The 24255-nt window shown below is 50.5% G+C and overlaps 10 protein-coding genes across 10 annotated transcripts; 3 read left to right on the forward strand and 7 right to left on the reverse strand.

Annotated features, from left to right (window-relative positions):
- Window positions 1–126: 126 nt before the first annotated feature.
- Window positions 127–915, reverse strand: PFICI_15294 (uncharacterized protein; the record flags this gene model as incomplete). Its single annotated transcript, XM_007843875.1, has 1 exon — window positions 127–915. One exon carries the CDS (start codon window positions 913–915, stop codon window positions 127–129), a length of 789 nt encoding a protein of 262 aa, XP_007842066.1.
- Window positions 916–1644: 729 nt separating this feature from the next.
- On the reverse strand, window positions 1645–2844 carry PFICI_15295 (uncharacterized protein; the record flags this gene model as incomplete). Its single annotated transcript, XM_007843876.1, has 2 exons — window positions 1645–2505; window positions 2563–2844. 2 exons carry the CDS (start codon window positions 2842–2844, stop codon window positions 1645–1647), a joined length of 1143 nt encoding a protein of 380 aa, XP_007842067.1.
- An 81-nt stretch (window positions 2845–2925) lies between these two features.
- Window positions 2926–3948, reverse strand: PFICI_15296 (uncharacterized protein; the record flags this gene model as incomplete). Its single annotated transcript, XM_007843877.1, has 2 exons — window positions 2926–3785; window positions 3843–3948. 2 exons carry the CDS (start codon window positions 3946–3948, stop codon window positions 2926–2928), a joined length of 966 nt encoding a protein of 321 aa, XP_007842068.1.
- Window positions 3949–5084: 1136 nt separating this feature from the next.
- PFICI_15297 (uncharacterized protein) lies at window positions 5085–5489 on the forward strand (the record flags this gene model as incomplete). The annotated part of the gene is made up of 1 exon (XM_007843878.1): window positions 5085–5489. The coding sequence occupies one exon, from the start codon at window positions 5085–5087 to the stop codon at window positions 5487–5489; it is 405 nt and encodes a 134-aa protein (XP_007842069.1).
- Window positions 5490–5831: 342 nt separating this feature from the next.
- PFICI_15298 (uncharacterized protein) lies at window positions 5832–8248 on the reverse strand (the record flags this gene model as incomplete). The annotated part of the gene is made up of 5 exons (XM_007843879.1): window positions 5832–6512; window positions 6569–6903; window positions 7003–7380; window positions 7435–7669; window positions 7802–8248. The coding sequence occupies 5 exons, from the start codon at window positions 8246–8248 to the stop codon at window positions 5832–5834; spliced, it is 2076 nt and encodes a 691-aa protein (XP_007842070.1).
- A 1650-nt stretch (window positions 8249–9898) lies between these two features.
- On the forward strand, window positions 9899–11502 carry PFICI_15299 (uncharacterized protein; the record flags this gene model as incomplete). The annotated part of the gene is made up of 6 exons (XM_007843880.1): window positions 9899–10123; window positions 10185–10581; window positions 10649–10798; window positions 10858–10948; window positions 11010–11064; window positions 11122–11502. The coding sequence occupies 6 exons, from the start codon at window positions 9899–9901 to the stop codon at window positions 11500–11502; spliced, it is 1299 nt and encodes a 432-aa protein (XP_007842071.1).
- Window positions 11503–11664: 162 nt separating this feature from the next.
- On the reverse strand, window positions 11665–14174 carry PFICI_15300 (uncharacterized protein; the record flags this gene model as incomplete). The annotated part of the gene is made up of 4 exons (XM_007843881.1): window positions 11665–13037; window positions 13099–13794; window positions 13887–13988; window positions 14045–14174. The coding sequence occupies 4 exons, from the start codon at window positions 14172–14174 to the stop codon at window positions 11665–11667; spliced, it is 2301 nt and encodes a 766-aa protein (XP_007842072.1).
- Window positions 14175–15609: 1435 nt separating this feature from the next.
- Window positions 15610–16383, reverse strand: PFICI_15301 (uncharacterized protein; the record flags this gene model as incomplete). Its single annotated transcript, XM_007843882.1, has 1 exon — window positions 15610–16383. One exon carries the CDS (start codon window positions 16381–16383, stop codon window positions 15610–15612), a length of 774 nt encoding a protein of 257 aa, XP_007842073.1.
- A 2325-nt stretch (window positions 16384–18708) lies between these two features.
- PFICI_15302 (uncharacterized protein) lies at window positions 18709–19646 on the forward strand (the record flags this gene model as incomplete). Its single annotated transcript, XM_007843883.1, has 2 exons — window positions 18709–19220; window positions 19277–19646. 2 exons carry the CDS (start codon window positions 18709–18711, stop codon window positions 19644–19646), a joined length of 882 nt encoding a protein of 293 aa, XP_007842074.1.
- A 1938-nt stretch (window positions 19647–21584) lies between these two features.
- On the reverse strand, window positions 21585–22505 carry PFICI_15303 (uncharacterized protein; the record flags this gene model as incomplete). Its single annotated transcript, XM_007843884.1, has 1 exon — window positions 21585–22505. One exon carries the CDS (start codon window positions 22503–22505, stop codon window positions 21585–21587), a length of 921 nt encoding a protein of 306 aa, XP_007842075.1.
- Between the last annotated feature and the right edge of the window lie 1750 nt (window positions 22506–24255).

The following is a 24255-nucleotide window of genomic DNA, read 5'->3' on the forward strand; positions in this document are numbered from 1 at the left end:
TGCTTCGCAATCCGATCCGATATGTCGTTCGATGTCTATCTTTAGCTCCTTCGTATATATTCGTTCATTTGGGTCTATATGATTTTTTTTTTTGGTTTCCTTTTTTATTTCCGATGCATGCTCTCATCAGCGGCTAGTGATTCTAAGCAATTCCGTAACGCTGACCACTCTATATCCCTGATTTTTTGCTTCTTTCAACACCAACCTCAGCATTGGTACCGTCCAGGATCGTCGGTCGTGACATATGATGATTCCGCCGGGATGGAGCATGCTGATGATGTGCTGAGCATTGATCCACGAGTATTTGATTTGAGGGTCGTGCGGGTATATGCTGCCCAGCACCAGTCTGTAGCCCAGCTTATTGACCAGTCGCCTCATCCGGTCGCTGAAGAAGCCGGAGCCAGGTCTAAAGTACTGCGGCGGTAGTACTTTTTCGGCGGTCGCGTAGGCGGCCGTGATCTTATCCCGCACCGTCTCGATCTGCGCTGTCAACTCGTCGTCGCTGAGGGAGCGGCTCGGCTCGTCGTGCATTGCGTGGTTGCCGAGCTCGTGTCCGCTGCGGACGATATCGGCCAATATCTCCTCCCGTCCAGACACCTGGCCGCCGATGGTGAAGAATGTGGCCGTCGCATCATAGGCTTTGAGCACGCCCAAGATCTGTTCTGTGTGCTCCGATGGTGCATCGTCAATGGTCAGAGCAACCACCTTGGTCTTGGTGTCGACCTCCCATAGCACATCAGGCCAGCGTCGCGAAAAGTACCGAATCAGGGCGCGCGGGGGTTTATAGATGACGTAGAATGGGACCAGGACGAGCAGGACAATGACCAGGAGCGTGAGCAGCGTGTTCATCCTGCGTCTGCGAGCCCGGCGCCGGAGCTTGGACGGAAGACGGAAGAGCGCGGGAAAGCGCACCATTGGGGTGGTTCGTCAGTCTCTCTGTATCTCTACATTCGACGAGCTTGCAGAGAGATGAATTGGTGGTTCGTGGGCGGTCTGAGTCGACGAAGAAGACCAGATTGAAGTTATCGTGGAAGCTTTGAAAGATTTCTAGATTCCCAAGCTACGATTACGATTAGAACGGTCTCGCTTTTGCTTGGCATTGGCGTGGGGGGCTGAGGCCATGCTTAGTGGCTTCTGGAATTAGGGGGCGATGGAGTTTCTTAGTGACTTGATTCAGGGGTTAGTGGCCGCCCGCCCCGTTTATGCGTCGATTGGGGACCCCCGGCCCAGCCCCCAAGCCCTACATTACCTAAATCGGTATTTGCTGGCGCTGGCGGAGCTCCAACATGCTTCAAACATACACCGGACTTGGAGGAAAGTTGTTGGTAAACTTTACAAACAAAGGCAAGGATTTAATCATATATATATTCGACTTCTTGCTATCTGCACCCTTGTAGCCGGACTCTTGGCCATGCATAACAATCGGCACCAGTCATACATGATCTATTGGTGTAAGTGAGCGCCTGTGAATTAGATGGTGAATACCGTCGAGCTCCTGATATCTTCCGAGGATGATCCTACAGCCAAGGTGTATTCACCCTTGGCAATGGACCATTGCTGTGCTGTGGTTTCCCAAAAACTGATATCCCGTCTTCTCACGCCAAATGTAACATCTGCTCCTTCACCCGCTCCAAGCTGTATCTTTTAAAAGCCGCGTAAAACGCGCAATGGCTGTCCAGCCTCCTCGGGGAAGCTTATATACAGCTGAGCAACCTCTGCGCCAGCCACGGACCCAGAGTTTTGGAGGGTCGTACTAACGGCCAGAATCTCATCAAACAAATCAGCCTGGCCACCCAGAGTGAGCACACCCATGGGATTCCGGGACGCCAACGCAGTCGCATTAGTACTCGTAACATATAAGCCGCCGTAGGAAAACGAAGTATAACTGAGTCCATGGCCAAAAGGGTACCGTACTGAAACGTTATTGGATTGAAAATATCGATAATCGAGAAAGACGCCCTCGCTGAAATCGCATTCTGCTGTCATACAAGTCGTGGTCGGATAGTCAGTTGCGTTCTTGGCAATAGTATGTGATAGCTTGCCACTGGGGTTCACGTCTCCATATAGCACGTCCATGATGGCATTGCCACTTTCCTGTCCTAGAAGCCCCGAATAGAGCACGGTGGTAATATTCGGGTGTTCGATCCACGCCTCTAGGACGCGAGGGCCGGCAAAGTTGCCAATAACAATAGTATTGTTACAATTGGCCGCAACCGTGTTGATCATGGCATCCTGCTCCGTGTTGGATAGCTCCTTGCGATCGGAGCCTTCGCCAGAGGCTGAGTTGATAAAGGCCAGGCAAACCTCGGAATTGAGCGAGTAATTTGGAATAGATGGTGTCATTGCTGTCCCTCCTCCAAGTCCACCCATGCCGCCGCCTGCAAAACCCGTACTGCCGTTGCCCGGTATTCCGGGAATGCCGCCGCCTCCACCACCTCCTGGGAAGCCGCCACCACCTGGAAAGCCACCGCCGCCGCCCGGGATACCTGGGGATATGGGCGCAGTCTGCAACATTAGGCATTAGCTTCGATACTTGTGAAAGGCCGCTGGAGTTATACGTACATAAGTATTGTTCAAAATCCACCATATCATGCTACCGTCCTGAACAGCTCGATTGCTCAAAGAGTTGAACGGTGTGATGAGATATGGAAACGACCCCTGTCCTGAGCCACCACCCGTTGCGCAATGCCCATCATAGGAGTCTGACGGGTATCCCCCGATACTGAATTCCATGTTCGGCCCAGCCATATTCGGGCCCGCGTGCGCCCCAAAGACAGACATGGTCCGAGGCTTGCCTAATGGTAGGCCTCGGCCGTCACTGTTATCGTTCTTTAGTAGGACCATGGCTTCTGCGCCCACTTTTCGAATCAGTTTTGAATGGTTTCCGCGCACGTCTCGGTAGTCGGTGCTCTGAACTGCCGATGGTTATTGGCCATTGTCGAGGTTCATAGCGTAGTACCCAATCACGTTCCGGACGGCCATGTCGTCTAGTCGAGCTTGAGATAGGCTTCCATTTGGGATACCTGCGAGCATAATCTGCTCACTCCAAAGTTGCCCTGATCCGTTATCAAGTCCCGCATTAGCAGACCCGTACGAGGTGGCTTGTGAGCTGACGTCTGGCAGTACCATGCCCGGGAAGCCTATGCTCGTTTTAAGATACCCGTTCAACAGTTGGCTGTTTTCGCACGAGAGAAACCCGTTTACACGGTTCATCCCACACATGACGGCCAACATTCCTGCTTTGACGGCATCTGCAAACGGCCACAGATAAACCTCGCGAATCGTTTTATCGTCGGCATTCGCCGAATAGCCTCCATTGGAGCGATTAGTTTCCTGCTCATTCAAAAGAATGTGACGACCAGTTTTAATGACGCCTGCGGAATTCATCCCAATAGTAGCTCTTCCCATGAGTATTCCGGACAAGTATGGATCGAGTGAAAACGCTTCGGGAAGCCTTCCGCCATACGGATCGCGTCCTAGAGGGCTAGCGACGGGGCTCATGATGAGGTTGAATCCCATCTGATAGAATTCATCGCCGGTCGCCCTGAACTGAGCCTCAACCAGGTCGGGATTCCAGGTCATTGTCGCGGCATTGATCATCGAAAAAGCCGAGACGAAAAGTTGCATGTTGACGCCAACAACGCCATCTTTCTTTTGGTACGCGGCCCAGCTCTGGTTTCCCTCAAAACTCTGGCCGGTGATAATCTGTACCTTTTGTTCATTGGTCAGGCCAGCTACAAACGACTTGGCTTTTTCATAAGCGGTAGAGTAGTCGCCAAGATCCACTGGTTATATTGAGCTTGCATTCATTTCGTGTGGGTTAGATGATTTCATGAGCTTACCGGTTCCATCCGATAGTAGCGTAGGGTAAGACGAGTTTGTTGCAGTCTGGAAACCGACTGCTACGGGAAGCACGGACAGTGCACGAAGTAATGTGCTCGGTCTCATGATGTGGGTGCAATGTCAAGGTGATGGGTTTCGAGACCATCAAACTACCGACTAGGCCCGTGGGATATCATTGAACATTTATGAATACTACACCTGGGACATCACTCATGCTGCTTTTGAACATACATACTTGTAGCGAGAAATAGTTCCGAGGGTAAGAATCATGTCTCGATTACCTGTTCATCGACTCAGATTGGCACCACGCGTCTGGTGTATAAATGAGGTTCTTCTTTCGAGGTGTACATTCCTATTGTGTCTCGCATCCGGCTGAGTCATTGCGTTTTCTTCACGTGAAGAGATGACAAAGGATCGTTGGAGAAATCGCGAAAATGATCGTTGGGGATCTCGAACGGGACTGAATTGAGGTTGGTCAACAGCCATGCTGACTCAAGCGGACATTGTCTCGTTGGTATTCTGACGAGCGGCCTCAATACCGCAAGAGGAAATGACAGATTAGGAAATTTAGGCGTTGATAAAGAAGTCGGAGAATTCTAGTATATGCATGCGCGTAATGTGGGGGCGAGCCTGTAATTGCTCGCGAATATCTTCTCATTAGGAAGATGAAAGCTCGAGCCGAAACTGGGGAATCTCAAAGTCGACAAAGATTACGTGGCAACCAGTATGTAATGATTCTTACAAGAAGGCAACATCATGAATTATCATCGATTGCATTTCAGCTGGACTGCCATCATCCATCTACTGATAGCATCGATCAACTTTTCGCAGTGTCTGCAAGTCGTACCTATTCGATAATCCAGACCGGTATAGAGAGCAATCCACGTAGCTATACTTTAGATAGGAGCTCGGGCGGCAAGGTACCTGGAGGTGACGGCCGTACGTCTTGATGGGCATCAGCAATATGGTACAAATCATGGGAACAAAGACCTTGTTTCTCTGGTGCAAAACAAGACGTCCCATTGTAATTGGTCTTTATACTGCTATCACAAAGAGTGGCTCGCTGTGAAATGTTGATCTACTATATAACGTCTGCACCACTGACCAGGAATCTGGTTGGCAAGCACTTCAATTCTTACTAAATATTCACTACCACGAGCAGACACCTTGCAACTCCAAAACTGGTTTCCGAGAACCCATTCCTGGCCAAATCAACAAAGAAAAAAAAAAGGTAAGTAAAAATGGGTTCCCATCAGTCCCGTGAGTCGCACGCTGCCCCAGAGGCCCTACCAGGCCACATGGGCGTCACGCTGCTTCATCTGCTGAAGACGGCCGCCAAGCTCAAGCGCGACGTGAAATTCTCCCTCTGGTACCCCGTCATGCTTGAATTGCAAGACTTTGCCAATGTTCTGGATGATTTGGTCATGGACGGCCACGGGAGCTACTTTTCGGAAAAGCTCATGGCCGATGAGTTTATGAAGGATCGGAACTCCGACTATGCTAGTGATGCTTCGACGGATCGGGCCCTGCAGGAGATTGGCCAGCAACTCCCGCCACATGATGACATGCTGACGGCAGAAGTACAAAAGTTGGTCGATGGTGAGTGGATGAAGTTCACTGCAGCTGTGGTGAGAAGGATTTGGTAAAGTTGAGTGGTAAGTATTGATGACAGTATACCTGTTCAAGTGACATTCCTTGGAGGTCCCATGAGAGATTTCGTACACGCCAGCACATAGATCAGAAAACTTGTACAAATAATTTCAATGAACATTATACGATATCATTCATGCTCGACTATATACAATATCCCCCCAAGTGATTTTATAGCTGAAACGACCAGTGATCGGATTTATGCAGCCATGATGAATGCAGTATAATCTACAGATCTCGTCATCACGTGTCTCATGTCAAACGGTGCTCCACCGGCTTTTCTGCTCGGTGAAAAAACATTATGTACAGCTTCGTGTTTCTTATCTTGCATGCCTCGCCTAGACCGCTCGCGACGGCGAAAGCGTTCGAGGTTCACGTGCAAACGATATCGTCCTCATCCGCGTCGCCATGCCATCGCCAGGGTCCTGACCAATAAAGTCATTATCCTTGCCCATCGTCGTGCTAGCGCTAAAGTTGACACCGTTGTTGCGTTTGTGGTTCTGCGAGTCAATGCTCAGGGTCCTCCGCCGCATCGAGCCTAGAATGGTTGAGTTGGAGGTGCTACCGGCACCGCTTCGCTGGAATAGGCTGAAAAAGTCCTGCGTAAAAGAAGTCTCCAATTCGCGCGGCTTACCGTCGGTCGTCCAGTACCGCTCGTTGCTGAGCTCCATGCTCAGGTGTCGCCGGAAGAAGCGGTCTTGGTTCACCCACCAGGCTCTCCAAAGCACCACAATAAAGATGGTCAGGGGCAATGTGAATGCCCAATACACCCAGAATAATGGCATGATGACAGGGTGAGGGTACTCATCCCCTGGGGCGTCGTCGCCGAGAGCGCTGTCGCTGGCGGTGCCCCACTCCCAGTCAAACATTGAGATGCCGAACAAACTGCTAATGAACTCGCCCGGCAGGAAAATAGCTGTAATGACAGCCAGAGCCTTCATCGACGAACTGTCTCTAGTAGAAGCCACTGCCATGCGGGCGTTCAGGTTGTTGTCTTCCTGAGCCATTTTCGAGTAGATCTGCGATAGTTTTGTCAGTATGAATCACTACAATGTATGGGTGTTGAAGGTCTTACAATGTCAATCTGTGCGCGACAACGCAGTTCCGACATTCGTCTGTCCGTCTCAAGCGATGTACATAGCCGCCACGTACAATCAAGATACTGCCGGATCTCGTGCCAGTGATTGGAAAGCTCATTCTCGTCGTCTTCTGGGAGCGCCGATCTACTGGCATTCTGCTGTCTCAACTCCATCATGCGATTATCGAGTTCATCGCCCGCTTGAATAAGAAGCTTGACGGCTCGCTCCATCCATCGGAGCGTATCGAGTAGTTGAATCGCACCCTTCAATACATCGTGTGCCTCCTTCATAAGATGAATTGTCTGCGGTGGTATGTAATCATCGTCGAGCTCTTTGGGGAATTCACGTTCCGAGGAGGAGCGATCCTCATGGTTGCGCCCCATCCTGTCGGCAACAGCAACCTTGAACGTGCTTAGCCGCTTGAGCGGACTGAGCGGCTGGTTTTCACTCTTGGCCGACAGTCTCCGGGCGGCCTCGGCGGCCTCGGCGGCGGCACGCCTAGGACTCCCGGTCAAGTCGTCCACTCGGCCTTCTAGTTCGAGAACCTCGCCATTGTTTGCTACCACTGCCTCTTCGGTTCGGAGAAGCTGGACCTGGAGCAAGACTGTTGGGAGCACAAGTGGATGTGCCCACCGGTCACGACTAGCATCAAGACGACGTTCATATTCGTCCAGCGATTCTTCGTCGTGCCATCTCGTGTCAAAAGAGCGCCTGATCAGTGCCGTCGTGGTGCGATTCCGTAACTCATATTTCATGGAGAGAAAGTCATACGGAGGCTGTGGGTGGTTGGAAAAACTGAGAATAAGGTCTTGATGTCATGTTGTTAGCATGGGGACGCTGAAGCCAGGTCATGTCAACATACTCAAGACATCCCGGCGGGGGTTCCAGAACATGGACTCGACAGTGATTCTTTGGGCCGAGGAAAGAGTCCCCGAGTGGAGTCCGAGAGATTCATAATCATTAACCGTGAGAAAGAGTCCGTCGGGAGTGCTGGCGGCCGAATCGAGGTTGTTGGGGCGAATCCGGCGATTTGCAATGATCTGCCGTACCCTTGCCTGTAAACGGGATTTGCCTTTTGGGGCCGCTGTAAAGTTACCCTGTCCATGTGTGAGTCAAAATTCAGAGTTGTAGTGGCATGGGCATTGTCCAATGTAATTGTTCTAGGTTGGGACCGTGCACATGGTAAACCATGCCACTGAGGCAGAGTTTTGCGACGTCGACCGACTTACCTCATCATCTAGCCCGTGCCCATTCCTCATGGCATCGTGAAACATGCGCAAGCCGTCATCATCCTTGGACATGATGGACGGCGAGACCGGCTCATCGAGTGCGTCCGGGGCCGAAAAGACGGCATACTCATGGTACGACAACTGACTCTCGCCATCGGTAAGCAGCAAGTCCTTGACCAGCTCCCGGAGGTCAAAGTGGAACAGGTTCAGCTCATGGAGTCTAGGCTGACGGCGCCGTCCTGAGCCTGGCGGTACTGGACCAGCCAAATCGGCAGACGGCACGAGAGAGCCACGACGGGTGGCCGGCACGTTTGGCGTCGAACTCCCCCGTCGGACGGGGTTGGGGCGGCTACCACGACCACCGTGGTTATTTTGTGGTCCGACGGACGGCTGGTGCGTCGTCGCCGAGCTGAGGGACGTGTCTAGCTCGTCGAGATTATACTCCATGCTAACATTCAGCGCTCGGCTGGCCATCCATCCAAAATTTCAGCCGTCGTCACAACTTGAACAAAATGGCAAAAGAACAGGAATCGAAGAGAACAGCTCTTACCTAGGTACCCAGGGTTTTACTTGGGTCGGACGAGAGACATGCCGTCTGGAAGGCTGGTAAAGTCCGAAGGTCTACGAAGTCCACTAGAAAGGCTATCGCCCAGATTGTATCCAACAGACTTGACTCTTAGCAGTTCTCGATCCATTCTGCGGCGGAGTCGTGAGCCCGGAAGGATTGGGTGTCCGCCAGGGATGGGTGCTTCTGGGGCCGATGGGGCCATCTCACCGCGGCGCATGTCAACCAGTCTGCGTGTGCCAAGCGGGCGTCTGTGGGCACCGCAACGTCGCCTAGAATGGCGATCGCTAGCAGGGGGTGCGAATCGTGACAGACGCCGCCAAGTAGAGTCCGGTGCAAATGCGTTGTTCAGATGAACACGGATAGTGCAACGAAACTGATTCGAAAACCTTAAACAGTGAAACACCAAGACGGATCATGTATTATAAACAACGATTTATCACTGCGTAGAGACACTGCAACGCATACGTATATAGCGCATCTGAGAATGGCGGGGAAAGTGGTGAGCACGAGTAGCAGCGCAAGGCTACGTTCGGTCGTACGTGCTTACCGACATCTCTACTACGCATTCCAATACTCCATTTTTTGATTGCAGGGTTCAAAGTTTTATTGAGATCTGATCGGAAAACAACGCATTCAGGGCTGGTACGGATGCAAGGTAAGCATTCCAAGTTGAAGGTAAATTTCAGTGTGATCGATGATGCTCAAGTATGCGGTTTTAGAGCGGTCGAATAACCGATGAAAGATGAGATCTTGGGCTCATCTCTATGCAAATCACCTGCATGCATCCAAGTCGCTCACCGCGAATTCCTCGTTGAAATGCCCAGTCATGCAGAAGGCAGGAGGTGAGATAGTGGTGGGCGCACCTACTGTGTATTCCCGCACACTACTGTAAGCATCAGGCATTTTTGGTCGCCGATCCGATTGGCCCACCCCAAATCGTCCCCGCCCCCGGCCAGCGCCGGCTCCCCTGGGAAGAGCACTGAACTGGGGAATCGCAATTGGCAAACCAAAATAACTCAAGGCCATGATTCGCGTCGTGATGAACATGTACCTCAATGGAAACAATGACATTGAAAGAGATTAATATTATTTTATTGAAAAAGGAAAAAGAGAAAGGGAAAAAAGGATCATGAAGATGGTGATTGGGGGAAATACAAAAATTCACTTGGGGCTGATCAACGCGTTGATAATGAACGCTCCTTATGTTCTTATTCAATCAATATTAATACGGGGGTAGTAGTTTACTCGATATACTTCGTAAAATTATAGCTATCTAATATGAGCGCCTAAGCTACTACGGCAGTTCATCCCTTTGTCTAACTATAGCACAAGGCAACTCGACCTCAATGTCCGCAAACGGTTCACAAGACGATATCAAGCAATTGTGCTTCTTTGTGCCATGTCCGAGTCAATCATGCATATTGTGATAACATCAATGTATTATCTACTCCACGATATGTAGTGTGTCAACATAGATTTTTGTCGTCGTCGCGACTACGAACAACAATCAGGGATAACCCCACGCCGACATGAGCACTCGAGCAAATCAAACACTGCAAGAACTAGAGTCGTACTTTCAGCGAGATTCTAGATTCAAGGTCGAGAAGTTTATTGGCGCTGGCAACCATGCGGGAACATATCGCGTCTCATACACCGAACCGGGCACGCAAAAGAAGCAGAACTTTATCGTCAAGCGCGCATTTGATGGCGAGGATGATGCGTTGCAGCTAGCCAAGGAGAGGCATTATCTCAATGTTTGTTGCCCCTTACAAAGCGAACCTCGAAAATGGACTTTTCACATCTAACGTTCGATAGGAACTTCGGTCTAATATACATATTGTCGACATGGTCAATTTCCCAAACAACCCCCTTCGCACCAGCCCCCAAAAGGCGGGAGGGACGATGGAGCCTCCCGGGGCCCCGACGAAGAATCCTCCCAGGACCCCGACAAGGCATCCTCCCAAGACCCCGACGAGGGATCCTCTTAGAACCCCGATAAATCATCCCATCAGAAAACCGACTAAACATCCCCCAAGGACCCCCACGCTGAATCCGCCTGGCTTCAACAATGACGACGGTGATGATGGAATATGGAATCATGTCATTTGCTTGGAGTGGCTTGACAACGGCACTCTGAGGAGTTTCATCCTGAAGGCGAAAAGGCGAAGCGAGCCTCTTCCTAATCGACTGCTGTGGCGGTTTCTTGGATGTCGTGAGTTTACACTTGGCCCACGAATTGTTGGATAGTCCCTAGAAGAATACTGACCCAAGCTTTGCAGTACTCCGGGCCGCTATCGGATTGGCATGGCCGGTAACACCAGAACTGGGTGGTACTCCTCAACCGGAAACGCCGAGATCATCATCCTCTCCGCGCAAACCGGCGAGGAAGCCTACCCTGCTTACTCATAATGATCTTCACGATGGCAACAGTATGTGTACAAGTCATTACACGAAGCTCCATGACACGGTCATACTAAATGTTTAATAGTCATGCTCGGTGAAGAATTACCCGACATAGAACATGGGATCACGCCCATCCTGAAGTGGATTGATTTTGGCTTGGCTGGTGAGTTCGCTGGGTAAGCTATAGAGCCTCCAACCTTGTTCGTGCAGAAAATCGTTCGTTGACCATGTGTTCAGTGATGGAAGAGACCCTTTGTATGGAGTAAAGGGTAACCTCTACGATGTAGGGCAGGTGAGACATATGGCTTCTGTTGCACGTTCGGGCAAGTTTTTGCTAACCATATTACAGATCATGTGTGGGATTATTCTTCGAAAGCTGTGGGACGGCAAGACTTTGGAGGAGCCCGTCCAGGTCAAGGAACTGGGGGGCGCGATAATATTTACCGATGCCCCGATATGGCCAACTTTTGGTCAGACAGACGTAGTCGCGGACAATTTCGACAATGATCTTCGAAGGGTCGTGAGCTGGATCATGGCAACTAATAAAAACGATCGACCTTCTATAGATAATGCATTCGAGGCTGTCATGGAAGAAATTGAACTAAGGGATGCGAAATACTACAAGGGCAGAGCCGAGGAAGAGGACTACAACATTCGCAAATTATGGCGGCAGCTGGTTTTGGAACCAGATATTATGCCTTCAAATGATGTCATTATGTTGTCTTCTTGAATTATTGTGTATCAGTTTGTATATAATCTTAGTATCATATTCTGCAGATATTACATAGAGGCATGTTCATACAGCCACATAGGCAAGTGCTGGTTATTATGTCTTTAGTAAACAATGACGATTCCAACGGCGTTTGCAAAGTGCACTTGATCAAGTCTTGACTTAGATCTCCAATGTGCCATTGAGTCTGAGATCTCTACTGCTCGCTCCAACATAGATGGCGTAGGATCCTTCTTGAAGCCTCCATTGTTGTGCCACGACGTCCCAGATACTCAGATCTCGGCGCGTGAGCGGGAACTTGACCGTCAAAGTCTCGCCGGGGCGAACTGGAACTCTCTGGAACCCACGCAGCTGACGAACAGGGGTCTCATCACCGGGGATTCCAATGTACAGCTGAGCAACCTCTGATGCCGCAATGCTTCCAGTGTTTGTAATTGTGCAGGTGACCGTTGCAACGGTATCCCAGAGCTCTGGATGTCCACCCTGTACGATCGGGATGCTGGCGTTGGGAAGAGCAGCAGTATAGGCTCCAGAAACAAGACCGACATTCAAGGCCCCGTATTCAAATGTTGTATAGGACAATCCATATCCAAACTCGAAGCGGGGTTCAATACCTTCCTTGTCAAAGGCGCGGTAGTCGATATACAGTCCTTCGGTAAAGTTCGACTGGGGGAAGGCGTCGAAACTGACAGTTGAGTTCAACAAGCTTCCATAGTCTTCCTCCTTCTTGGCCACAGTGTACGGGAGTTTACCGCTGGGGGACTCGTCACCCCAGAGTACGCTTACGAGACTGTTGCCGCTCTCCTGTCCGGGAAGTCCAGCATAAAGCACCGCGGTGACGTTCTCGTTCTCGATCCAAGCGTCGACAGTACGAATGCCCGCCGAATGAATCACAACAATGGTGTTGGAGCAGTTGGCGGCGACATTGGTGACGAGCTGATCGCTAAAGTCATCTGTCAAGGTCAAACGATCAAAGCTCTCGGAAGCATAGGCGTTGATAAAGACCAGACAGGCATCGGCATTGACGTAGGCGACCGGGTTGACAGAGTCAAAATCCCATCGAAGGATTCCTCGGTCCTTGGTCAGTCGCTCCTGGATGGCCTGAAAGGGGGACACAACATAAGGAGGAGCGCTAGAGCCAGATCCGCCACCGGTGACAAGCGTTCCTTGGAATGTGTTCCAGCCAAAGTTCACATCATATCCTCCGCCATAACGCGCGGCAGTGATCCAAGGCGAGCTCGCGTGGTTGGCGTCGTATCCAGTGACATAGAGGAACCTGGGCTTTTGCAATGGTAAAGTGTTGTTGACATTCTTGACAAGGACGGTGCCAGCTGCACCAATCTTCTTGATCAGAGTGGCATGGTCACTTTGGACGTCAATTGGCTCATGCTTGTCGAGACTTCCATACACTGCAGGGGAAGGGTACGCATTATCTTGACCCATGTAGAACCAACTAGCCAGGATTCGAGTGCTCATGTCATTGACTCGATCTTCCGTGACGGAGCCATTGTTGACGGCATTGGTCAGATTCTGGCCTATCGAAAATGTCAGTATTCGTGCCAATGGGCATGAAGGGATTAGATAAAAGCAACCCACCCCAAAGCACCGAGTCGGGCATGGCCAAGTCAAGACCGGCGTTGGCTGCAGCAACGCCAGAGTACTGACCACCCCAATCACTAATGACAACTCCTTCGAAGCCAAGCTCTGTCTTGAGGATACCGTTCAGAAGCTTGGAGTTCTGGCAACTGTATGAGTTGTTCACTCGCTGGTACGAGCACATGATGCTTACGGCACCCTCTCGTAGACTGTCCATGAATGGGAACAGGTATAGCTCGTGCAGAGACCTGTCATCAATGTTGGAGCTCATTGCCTCGCCCAAGTCGCCGGGCCTGCGTCGATATTCCTGCTCGTTCAGAAGAAAGTGCTTAGGGTTGGCCATGACACCAGCATCTTGAATACCTCGAACAATGTTGCCCATGCCAGCGCCAGCCAGGTAGGGGTCGGCAGAGAGACCTTCCCAGTTACGACCGCCTCGCGCGACTCGGCCGAGAGGGCCGGCAACAGGGCCGAGTGCAATGTTGATGCCTTTGCCCTTGTACTCTTCTCCCAGTCCCTTTCCGTACTGATACATGAGGTCGCGGTCCCATGTTGCAGCAACGTGAATACCTGCCGGGAAGGCGGAGACAAATTCATTACCTCGAATGCCGTCTGGTGCGTCTGAAAGACATAGTGATGGTACTCCTAGCCTTGGTATCGAGCCAGAGTTGCCAACACATTGGCCTGTGAAACCGCCTGTGTTGTTTACTTGTCAGTTGGGTGTTGCATAACGCATGGGGCGACATTGAACAATGGTATTCTGGTTCAAACTATTCGTGGTCACTCACCAGTTATGTTCACCTTTTCCTCAAGCGTTGCCTGTGAGATAATTGCCCTGGCTTTCGCGTAGGCGGTAGCCCAACGAGAACTGCTCGCACCGGTACCCTCAGCTGTAGTCCCAAATTAGCATGGCTGTAGAGGAGTCGATGGTAATCAAAGGACTTACGTGTAGGATATACTGGCGGCGAAAGACCATAATATGGAACTTCAGACTGATTGGTGTACGGGTCTCCCTGTCCGTAAACGGCGGAACTGTACAGGAGTATAGCGCTAGCTGCGCTTGCGAAGGACCTCATTTTCTCTGTAGTCACGGCCAATGAAGTTGGAACGGCTCACACCCCTTTCCAACATGATCTCATCTTGGAACGGCCTGCAGACTCCTTCTTATACAACCACTGAGCAATCACTTCCCAGGTCCCTCCCCCGGATCCCATCGAGTCAGGGGACTTTCAGAATTCGGCCCTTTGCCATTTCTCCATGTCTTGGCCATGATGATTCTCGGCCGGGACCAACCCGATCATGGACCAGCGAACATCCGCAGTAAAACTGCTGCCAGCCTCGAGAAAACTCAATTCCCCTCGCGATGTTGGAGAAGCTATCGTTGGGGTAGCGTCTCCGGGAATGGCAGAGATCGTCGATACTGAACCAAATGTGGAGTTGGTTATGCGGAGAAGCGGGGGAGGACCATGGCATAATGGGACGACCTTGGACGAACAATGGGGAATCCATGATGATGATGGTCCAGACTAGACTCTTAAACAGGTTAATTGTCGGCAGAATCCCCGAGAATCGGGCTATGATGACAAGCATGCTTGTTCTAACTTCTTTCCGATGATATGGCTCCCTTCACGTAAGGGGCAGCAATCAGCACGTCAGTCCAATTAACCTCATAGACTCGACAGGGGCTGAGAGCTTATTTGGAGAGAACCGCTTCCTCCCGCCGAAGCGATGGACCGCGTCTCGGTGGCCTCATGGTCCACAGCATGCATTCAATATTGAAGTTGCAGACCGCTGAATAATGTACAAAGCTGTGGTTCCTGGTTTTACCTTAACGTATTCCAATCGATTCCTGTGCGTCCATTCACATTTGATCTCAAGGCACAATTTGAACAATTTCCGGGTATTTCAGAGCCCGAACGCGTAGTTGGTCACCTTCCGCCTTTGAGCCACGAGCAAGTACGAGAATGCCGCCGTCATGCTGGCGACACCATCATTCTAAGAGTCTTCATGGAGTCCTTCTGGCATGCGGTCATCTCAATTTCCAAACTCGTTGAGACGGATCACTCCACGGTTATTCCATATGTTTCCTAACCTTCATTCTTGTGCATGTATCATGGCGCTGCAGCTTTTGAAATTGTGCGTCAGATGAAGATTTGTCGTCAAGTTCAAACACAGCGTTGCACCCCAAAAGTGGCAGTATAGTGCTTTCCGGTGCTTCGCAGAACGAATCGATCGCATATGTATATTACAAGCAGGCAAACCAAAGTCGTTACATTTGGCTTCTACAGTGGTGAGGGTCGGGGCCCATTTAAGTGACTTAGACAACAAATAATCAGTCCTCAAGTCACGATACTTTCAAATCAAAGCTCATACACAGTATCTATACAGCCCAGATGCATTTACATGAAAATTTATGGTATAAGTATATCTCAGCGCCTGCCCAAGCCTTCTATCTCCCAACCTATTGGAGCATCCTCATACAATAGCTCAATTATCTAAGTTCGCAATGCTTTACTCAGGCTCAGTCGGGGGCGTCATGTCCACTGTCTGGAAAGACGAATTTGAGTCACCGGAACTCGACCTATCACTGTCGTCTTCAAAAACATCGCTTGATGCGCTCCAGCCATTGCCTTCTTTGTGCTCACAAGTTCCGTCCGACCTAGGCTCAACAACCATTGACCTCCGCCTATTGTCCTCCTCGTCGTCCTCATCTGAGTTCTCTTGCGAATCTGTAAGTACAAATACGTCCTCGAAGGAATCGTCACTCGCCGGAGGAGAAGAAGTGGCAATCTGGTCCCTGAGCGTCAAATCGCGGGCCCTCACCTGCGTCGCCGTCGCCAAAGTCACCTCGTCTTCATCAAAAGTGGCAATGGAGTCACGAATGCCATCCGTCGCGTTGGCCATTTCCTTGACATCGCTAGTCATAAAGTGTCGAGCGATGTGGCCCAGGTCCGTCGTACTCGACGACGTAGACGAGGCATCGTCTTTGACGATGTCGGTGCCGGCAGCGAATTTATCCACGGCGGGACTAAAGTACCCGTTCGGAGCCCGACGTTTAGATTTTACGCGGCTAAGAGCCTCTGCCAGGGCCATGGTCTCATTGACCTGCTCCCGGAAATTCTCGGCAGTGATTGGCTCACGAATCTTGGAGCGGAAGGAAGACTTGCGGCTGGGAGGGAGAGCCGCAAGTGAAGCTCCATCATCTGCGCCGACGAGCCCCGAGACAGGGCTAGCCTGGTCACGAACGGGGATGGAGGCAGGAGGTTCAGAACGAGGCTCTTCCATGATGGGACGATGGTTCAGTTCGATAGGAAACTCACGGGTGCCCATTGCCTTCCCGGCGGGCGCTGGGCAGCATGAGAAAAACCAATAACATGTGTTCAACATTTCGGCGAATATCGAATTACCGAGAGAGACCGACAATCAACCTGTGGTTGGATGTAGAAAAGAAAATATTGAACTTGCAACTTACCAGTAAGTTACAGCCGTATAAACGAAAGATACTTTGGATAGGAAGATATGACTATTCACATGACATTTTCATGAGTCGATATATATTGAGAAACGTCCTTGTTCCTGTAGTCGTTGTTCTGGTATGACTTTCGTAACAATTGACATTGTTGTCTTTGTGTCAAGGCGGCCACAAGTAAACTACAGCACAAAGTCCTTTGAGAAGACACGAACACAAAGAACTAGTCTCTTTTGTCCTCATGTATGTAAGAGAAAATATATTGCATCGATCACATAGGTCCAGGGAGGCAGGGATGGCGAGGGGGAAATTGAGGGTATTCCAAGTTTGTGTCCGAGATTCCAATGCATTACTCTCCAGTTTTGAAGAAGAAATTTTCATCTTTGATATTCTACGATTCCCCTCTTCCTCCCACATGTCCGAAGGTGAGGGAACGTTGTTTGTCGTTCAATCTCCTGTCAATTGGGATCAAGTTATGATTTTGCTTGGCCAAGTGACTGGCAGGTGCTGGCGTTTTTGTCAGAGTAACGTGTTGTATTGCTGTAGCAGAAATAGACCTTGTTCACTTTGGCCACAATTGGTGCTCCCGCCATTCATCTGCGCACGAGTCTCAAGGTACAGACATGAATAAGCGGACCGTTGAAGATGCTTGATTAATTCACAGCTGCATGAATTTTAAAATGTCAAATCTACATATATAGGTATCCATGTTGTCTAGTAGCCGGGGTATATGCAGCTTCGGCTCAAAGTCTGCTCGTATAGCTCCAATGTTGATGCTCGATGCTCACAACTCCCCCTGTCCAATATCAGGGGAATTTGATGCTTCCGATGTAAGTATCGAGTCTGAGGTTCCCAATATTTGCGCATTCCTTGGAGGCTATGCTGAGTAAAAAACTCGTATGTCGTGGGGCGCTATCTTGGCTGCGGACGGCACGTTAAGGTTAGAGTATAAGGTTCGGCACAGCATCGTCATGCGGCCAAAGGGGGTTTCGAGGGATGGCTTTCGTTGTACCGTCTTCAGAAATGCTTGGCATCCCTTGCTCTTGCCTGACTCAAAGCGCGTTATCGCATATTGCCACTGCCATTGGTTGACCGGCTTGTTGCTCCCTGAATTTTGCGTCACGAGACTATCCTCTAGGGGCTGACACAAGATCTCTCATCAATTTGCATGTACTATATTGTTTGTCTATTGACGAAACGTCGCCTCTTTGCCTGAGTCTCGCTGGGAGATGAACACTCGGCGTGGACAACCAAGGGACGCAGGTAGCCCCAAATGCGTGTCTGCTCTACAAGCGTACGCGACACTCACATGAACGTATGCGCCTACGTGTTTACTTGTATATTCTTGGCCCTCATTTGTGACAGGCAAGCAATTACACTGTACTGGTCAGTATCTAATGGCCAAAACGGGGAGCCGATCATAAATCCAGCTTGTCTTTGTTCCTCCAGAATGTTACTGCCTTTGGCTAACTACATTTCCTTCCTGTCCCCTGGGTGGTAGATGAAAATCTTGAAGTACCTCTACGGTCTAGGCAAGTCTGCGCCGCAGCTGTCAGGGGAAGATCTAGCCACGCTATCAACGGCACCATTCCGACAACTGCTTAAAGATGCGGCTCGCGTTTGTGAGGTCCAGATCCGTTCAATCCGGATGCAGGGGCCGGGAAGGGCGTGGGTTTTAACTGACTTCAATGGCTTGGGGTCCTCGGGGTCTCTCATGCTTGTAAGCCTCCTCCACCGCGCCCTGGGTCAACTCAAAGTGCCTGCCGTGCCAAGAAAACAAATCTGAGATCTTGAGATCTAAGCAGGACGATGATCAAGCTTCAAGCCTGTCTCTGACGAAGGGAAACCTGGATCAGTGGCCTCTCTGCCGTGTTCTCGACTAAAGTGGTTCTGCTGAAGTGTATGCCTAAGTATATATGCAGTCCATGATAATGTCCCTATCTCGTAGCTCGGTCCCCTGTGTATCTCGCTTTGCCGAATAGTAACATTCCTCACGATCATTTTTGTAGTCGTTTCAGTCACTCTTTTACCTGGCGATTTTGCCATAAACACTCCTTCTACCTATTTATCCTTTTTCAATCTTTTCGTATCTTTGTGTTATTCTGTGTATTGCGGCTGTCCCAAGCCGTCTAAATCAGAGGATGGGTATTCTCAAGCATCTTGTCACTATCGTAGCCCTGACGTCCTCGGTCGAAGCCGTCGTGCCCGCCATACCCGGATTCAAGTTGACATGGAGCGATGACTTTACCGGCCGCAAGTGGCTTCCGCCGCGGAGGAGCGAGTGGATCACCGACGTCGGGACAAGCTATCCTGGAGGGCCTGCCGCCTGGGGAACGGGAGAAACACAAGTCTACACGAGCAGTGTTGCCAACGTGCGGCAGACGGGCCGCGGGGCGCTCGAGATCGTCGCGCTCAAAAAGGGGACTGGATGGACCTCGGGTCGCATTGAGACGGTGCGCAAAGACTTTATAGCTCGGCCCGGCGGCGCCATGCGCATCCAAGCCCGGATGGCCTTGCCGCTCGTGAGCCAACCCGCCGGTTACTGGCCGGCATTCTGGACGCTGGGCGCGGCTTACAGGGGCAACTATACCAACTGGCCGTCCATTGGTGAATTTGACATCTTGGAAAGTGTCAATGGTGTCAACAAGGCCTAGTGAGTCTCTGCCTGTCATACTTCAAAACCATCACGTTGGCTTACAACATCTGCAGCGGCGGAATGCATTGCGACGTCAACCCAGGTGGCTTCTGCAACGAGCCAAACGGTCTGGGCGGCAACATGGCATGCGCCGGCACGGCGTGCCAAGGAAACTTTCACATCTACACGCTCGAGGTGGACCGCACCGGCTCCGTTGAGGCCGCGCGCTGGTTCCTCGACGGCGTCCTCTACTGGCAGGTGACCTCGTCACAGATGTCGGCAGCCGCTTGGGAGAATGCTGCCCACAAGCCCGTTTTTATTCTCCTCAACATGGCTATGGGTGGCGGATTCCCTGATGGAGCATTTGGTTCAGCCACACCTCTGCCCTCAACCACGTCTGGTGGTGTGTTTACCATTGACTATGTCGCTGTCTACAACAAATGAGATAAATTGTACTATACTCAAGAGTCAAACAATGGGAATGTGCGTAATTAGGAATCGGAAAATGAGATTTCTTCCATCGCAAAGACGTTCCTTTGGCGAAACGGGAAAGCTTCAACGCTTTGCTGGCAAGGCATTGCAAGCTTTACTTTGTATATCACAGCTCATAGTGCGTACATCCCACTCATGTACAAAAAGAAGACCAGAAAAGAAAAAAGCAAGAAGCGAATGCATTATCCCTGATTTTCTTACACATCTCAAACGGCTTGTTTCTCTAGTGATGAAAGAGCCAACTTTCTTCTTCTACGGCTCAGACAATTTGCTGAACAGCCTGTTGTCGGCCGTGAGGCTGAATTCAGCCGGTGTCTGGCAGGGGAAGTTTGACGCGTGGTGTGCCACGAGCTGACAAAAATAGGTCCGCGCTCCGATATAAGAAGGATTTCAATATGCGTGCCACAACTCTGCAGGTGTCAGCAGCGGGAGGTACCATGGTCCAATACACACGCTGAGCTTATCCATTCACACAGAATATAGACCAAGAGGAATGAACCAGATGGTGTAGTGCTGCTCAGCCTCAGTGGTACTGCCTGGGACATTGACTCCTTTACCGGGCACGTTCCCAGGCAGCAGGATCCCCGATCGTCCCGAAGGAGCCAGGAAATTCCCTCCAGGTCCTCGGATTATGATGATTTTTCTTCTTCTCTGCTGATATGATGACTTTCTTTTGCCTTCCGAGCTGAGCCGGTCGAAGCAGATGCCCAGTCATCAAACGTCATGAATAGCCACAACCACTCGCACATGAAGTCTTTCGGGCAAATGAACACTGCAACTTGATAGACAGGGAAGGCGACTGACTCGAATGGTCGAATCTGATTGCCATACAATATACCACATACTGTCAAATAATCATTGATCATGCAATTCTCGCCGATCCGTCACGACTATGTTCTGGAAAGATTCAAATTGACCCGGGATCCACCAGAACACACAAACCCCCGGTCGCAGATCAAACACCCGTCTTGCGAGCCCCGACCCTCCTGGTAAAACTGACGCCCGACTGCCGGGAAATCATTGCAACGGGCGGTCTATCCTGAAGGGGTGGATGGAAAAGACAATTTATTGGTCCGGCATATAGTCAATTTCCTGGTAGCAAAACGATCTCTTGCCACTCGTCACGTTATGTGAGATATGCTTACAAGTTGCCGCTACACGTGGTCCGAAACTGGGGGTTCGGGGACAGCTGTTGCACATAATTAGAGGTGATTGGTGGACTTGACTCTGGCATTCCATCATGAGCTCGGAGCCCGAGAGAGGCCACACGCCGCTAGAATGGGCAGTCCCCGCAGTGTTGCGGTTGCTGCCGTCGTGGGCGGCGCTGTTTGACATAGATGAAATTGGTATCTTGATGAGCGTAGTGGGACACTCTTGATGCATAAAACGTCATGACCAAGACGGAAAATCATGTTGCGAAGAATACAGGTGAGTGAATGGGTGCGCATTGTCTTTTTCAAAACGAGTGATAGTCTAAGTCTATAGACGAATAGTGGCGTTCCCGCAACTGTCGCTCACAATACGCATCAAATATTCCAAGAATAAATAAGTACTAGTAAAAACCGGCCCGTGTCTAATGGGTCCATGTTCAGCTTAGGTATCATCCAGGTTTAGGATTAAAATGTCTGTCCAAACGCCCAACTGTTTAATGCGTGCTTGACCGAGCCCATTGCTCAGAAATACAGCAGTCCCGCGTACTCCTCCCATCCCAAGTGGTATCCGTGATATGTGACATGAATATGATATCGCTCATTTTCGTCGTCCGCCAAGAGAGATGTTTAGTCATTCTCAAATTGACGTCCAATTATGTACAAAAAATTGTCGTAAAAGGTGGTTGACCCAATAGGGATCATCTTGTCGCCGTGGTGATGCCAAAGCAACCGCAAATGTCTAGATCCAGACTGGTTGCGACTCGACCTTCTCTGGCACGAAAAACGTCGCAAGCAGGCTGTGGACCTCTGCCAAATAGTCTTCAGCTCGATAAAGGCGCAGGCCTTTTCGTACGAGCTCTTTAGCCTCCTCGTCATGAATGTGCAGCTTGTCCCGAACTCCAAATTCCTCCGCAATCATGGAGACTTGCGCCAGCTCACTGCGGAACGGGTGAGAAGTTGACAATTCCGGTTTTCTGTGGGATGGCTGGCGGCTGGGTTGAAATTGAGTTGGCGTTGCCTCTCCAGATCTCTCTTCTACCTCGGGCACTTCTGGGATCTGGTCCTTGTTGCGAGAGAAGCCCATGGATGAGACCGACGTGGCTGCTGTCGAGGTCGCAGAGTTCGAGTGAGAATGGCTACCTTTGGAAGAAATGGAGCTTCCCGATCCATTGGATCCCCTCAGCGATTGCTGTCGAGCCAAGTTGTCAAAGGATGCCTTTTTGGTGTGAGAAAGTGCCCTTTGAGGAATCTTTGGGGCATCGGATTTCATGACTTTGGATGGTGTCACTTTTTGACCTGGAGCGGTAAAGTAGCATGACAGATGGTTGGGTTCCGGGGTGACATGATTGGTTTCCGTCGAAGAGATGTCTGGACTGGTTGGGGGGGACGAGGCGCTGGTCCGGTTTCCATCAGAGTCGTCCTCGGAGGTTCTTGAGGATGGCGAGGAGGCGGGTTTTGGGTACAGGTCTGGCGCATTGTATGCCAGCATATTTGTAGTATGCGTCAACTCTGTAGGACCTGAGATCTTGTGGCGGATGGAGCCTGAATATCCCAGGCGTTTGCTTGTGGTGTTGCTGCGCTGCGGAATGCTGCCATTCGATTCCTTCAAATCTAGCGAAGGCTTCGCACGCCTCGTTGTAAAGGCGCGAGCAAGCGACATCTTGGCTGCTGTTGTTGACTGAATCCAACTAGTTCAGTTGACTAGGTAGAGGATGCGACAAACAGGTCGAAATCAGGGATGACCTTTGGTAGCTGAAGTATGGCGAGGAGAGACTTTGGGGCGAATGTGAATCTTCCAAAGTCTGATGACACGGGTTGTACTAAACAACCGAGATGCACGTCTGACTGAAGCCTTCAGAGACAAAATGACGAGCAGGATCAAGAAGCAAGACAAACTAGCCGAAATGGCACCAATAAGCAAGCGGTGTGAGAGGACCGTCGGTTCCGTAGTGACCAGAATCGTCTCTCTGACCGACAGCTGATGCGCTCCTGTATTCCCTCTGGAATAGCTTACAGAAGGGCTCCTAGTGCGCTGCGTGGCACCTCCAAGGTTACCTGGATGAGGAAGGAGGATTGGTCAAATTGGCCTATGCCAAGACAGGCCCCTCTCTCAGCTATCAGAAGCTGGCAACAGGAAGAACAAGTGGTACAGAAAAAGAAAAAGGTCGAGCTGAGACGAGTTGGTTTGTTCTGAAATAAAAGGAACTCAGAGAATAAAAAGTTGCTGAGATTCTCTTTTTAAAATGAAAACACTGCACAAGGAGTCCCTGCTATACTCTCAATGAACTTTTTTGACTTTTCGTGGCTGGCACCCGTGAAATGGTGGGGGCGCGAATAGTGTTAGTTGCGATTTCCGGGGAAAAGCTAAATGGTGGTCCCCGGTAAACGGCTTTGCGGCTTGATAATCAATGTTCAGGCGGATAAAGAAGAAGTTGATCAAAATCTGGGTCGTGCCGGATGATGAAACGAAAAGAAGAATGGAAGCGAAGAAAACGTGTCGTAGTTGTGCGCCAAGGGAGATGGAATGGATATCCTGCGGAATGTGGTGACGACTGTGTGTTGTTGTAGTAGCGTAACACTGATTGAGTAGGTAGATGTTTTGCCTGTGACACCGGTCCTTTCAAAGGTAGGCGAATCACAAGATCTTTTTGGTGTGAATGACTGTGGGTTCCTCCTGTTAGACGGCACACTGAATGGAATGCCGTATACTGAAGGGGGTGGCCGTGATGAACGTGCGGTGGACTGATTGCAGGTGATCAGGTTGTGCCTATGTCCAAACGTGCAGCTGATCGGGTCCTCGGTTGGGTGGTGGTATAGTTTTGTGTGTGCCAGACAGTAGAAACAATGAAACAACCGGGTTCCGTTAAGGGACTGTGTGCCGAAATAATGGTAGTGGTGGTAGTAGAGAAGATAAAAAAGTAAAAAATAAAAATATGATTGTCGAGGGCTTCAAAGGAATGATGGCCCTGATTCACCCAAGCTCTTACCTACGACAAGCGAGCGAGCGAGGATTCGACGACAACAAGATCTCGAAAGAGACTGGAAAAGAAGAGTAGTAATCCCGACCGAAGGGTTGAAAGGAACGGAGACGAGCATCGTCCACGCGTGGCCGGCGGGGGGATGCACGATAATAAAGGGACCTGGATTTAGTCGAGCAGAGCTAAACTGGTCCCTCTCCTCCGGGGGCGATGGATGGGGGAGGCCCACGACTGATTGCAAGGGCAGTCCAAAATGGAGCATTCATATCGCACTACGGATATCATGGACAGTATGCACAGGCTAGGAGTAAAAAAAATGCAAAGAAGAAAAACTTCGATGAGCAAGCAGCCAACGTATGTGCAGGGTTGAGGCGCTTGAGCCACATGTCTGCAAAGTCAACGGTACCTGCCTTGTGTCTGGCAATTCTATGA

This window comes from Pestalotiopsis fici, assembly GCF_000516985.1.
Source record: "Pestalotiopsis fici W106-1 unplaced genomic scaffold PFICI_Scf_17, whole genome shotgun sequence".
NCBI classification, from domain to species: domain Eukaryota; kingdom Fungi; phylum Ascomycota; class Sordariomycetes; order Amphisphaeriales; family Sporocadaceae; genus Pestalotiopsis; species Pestalotiopsis fici.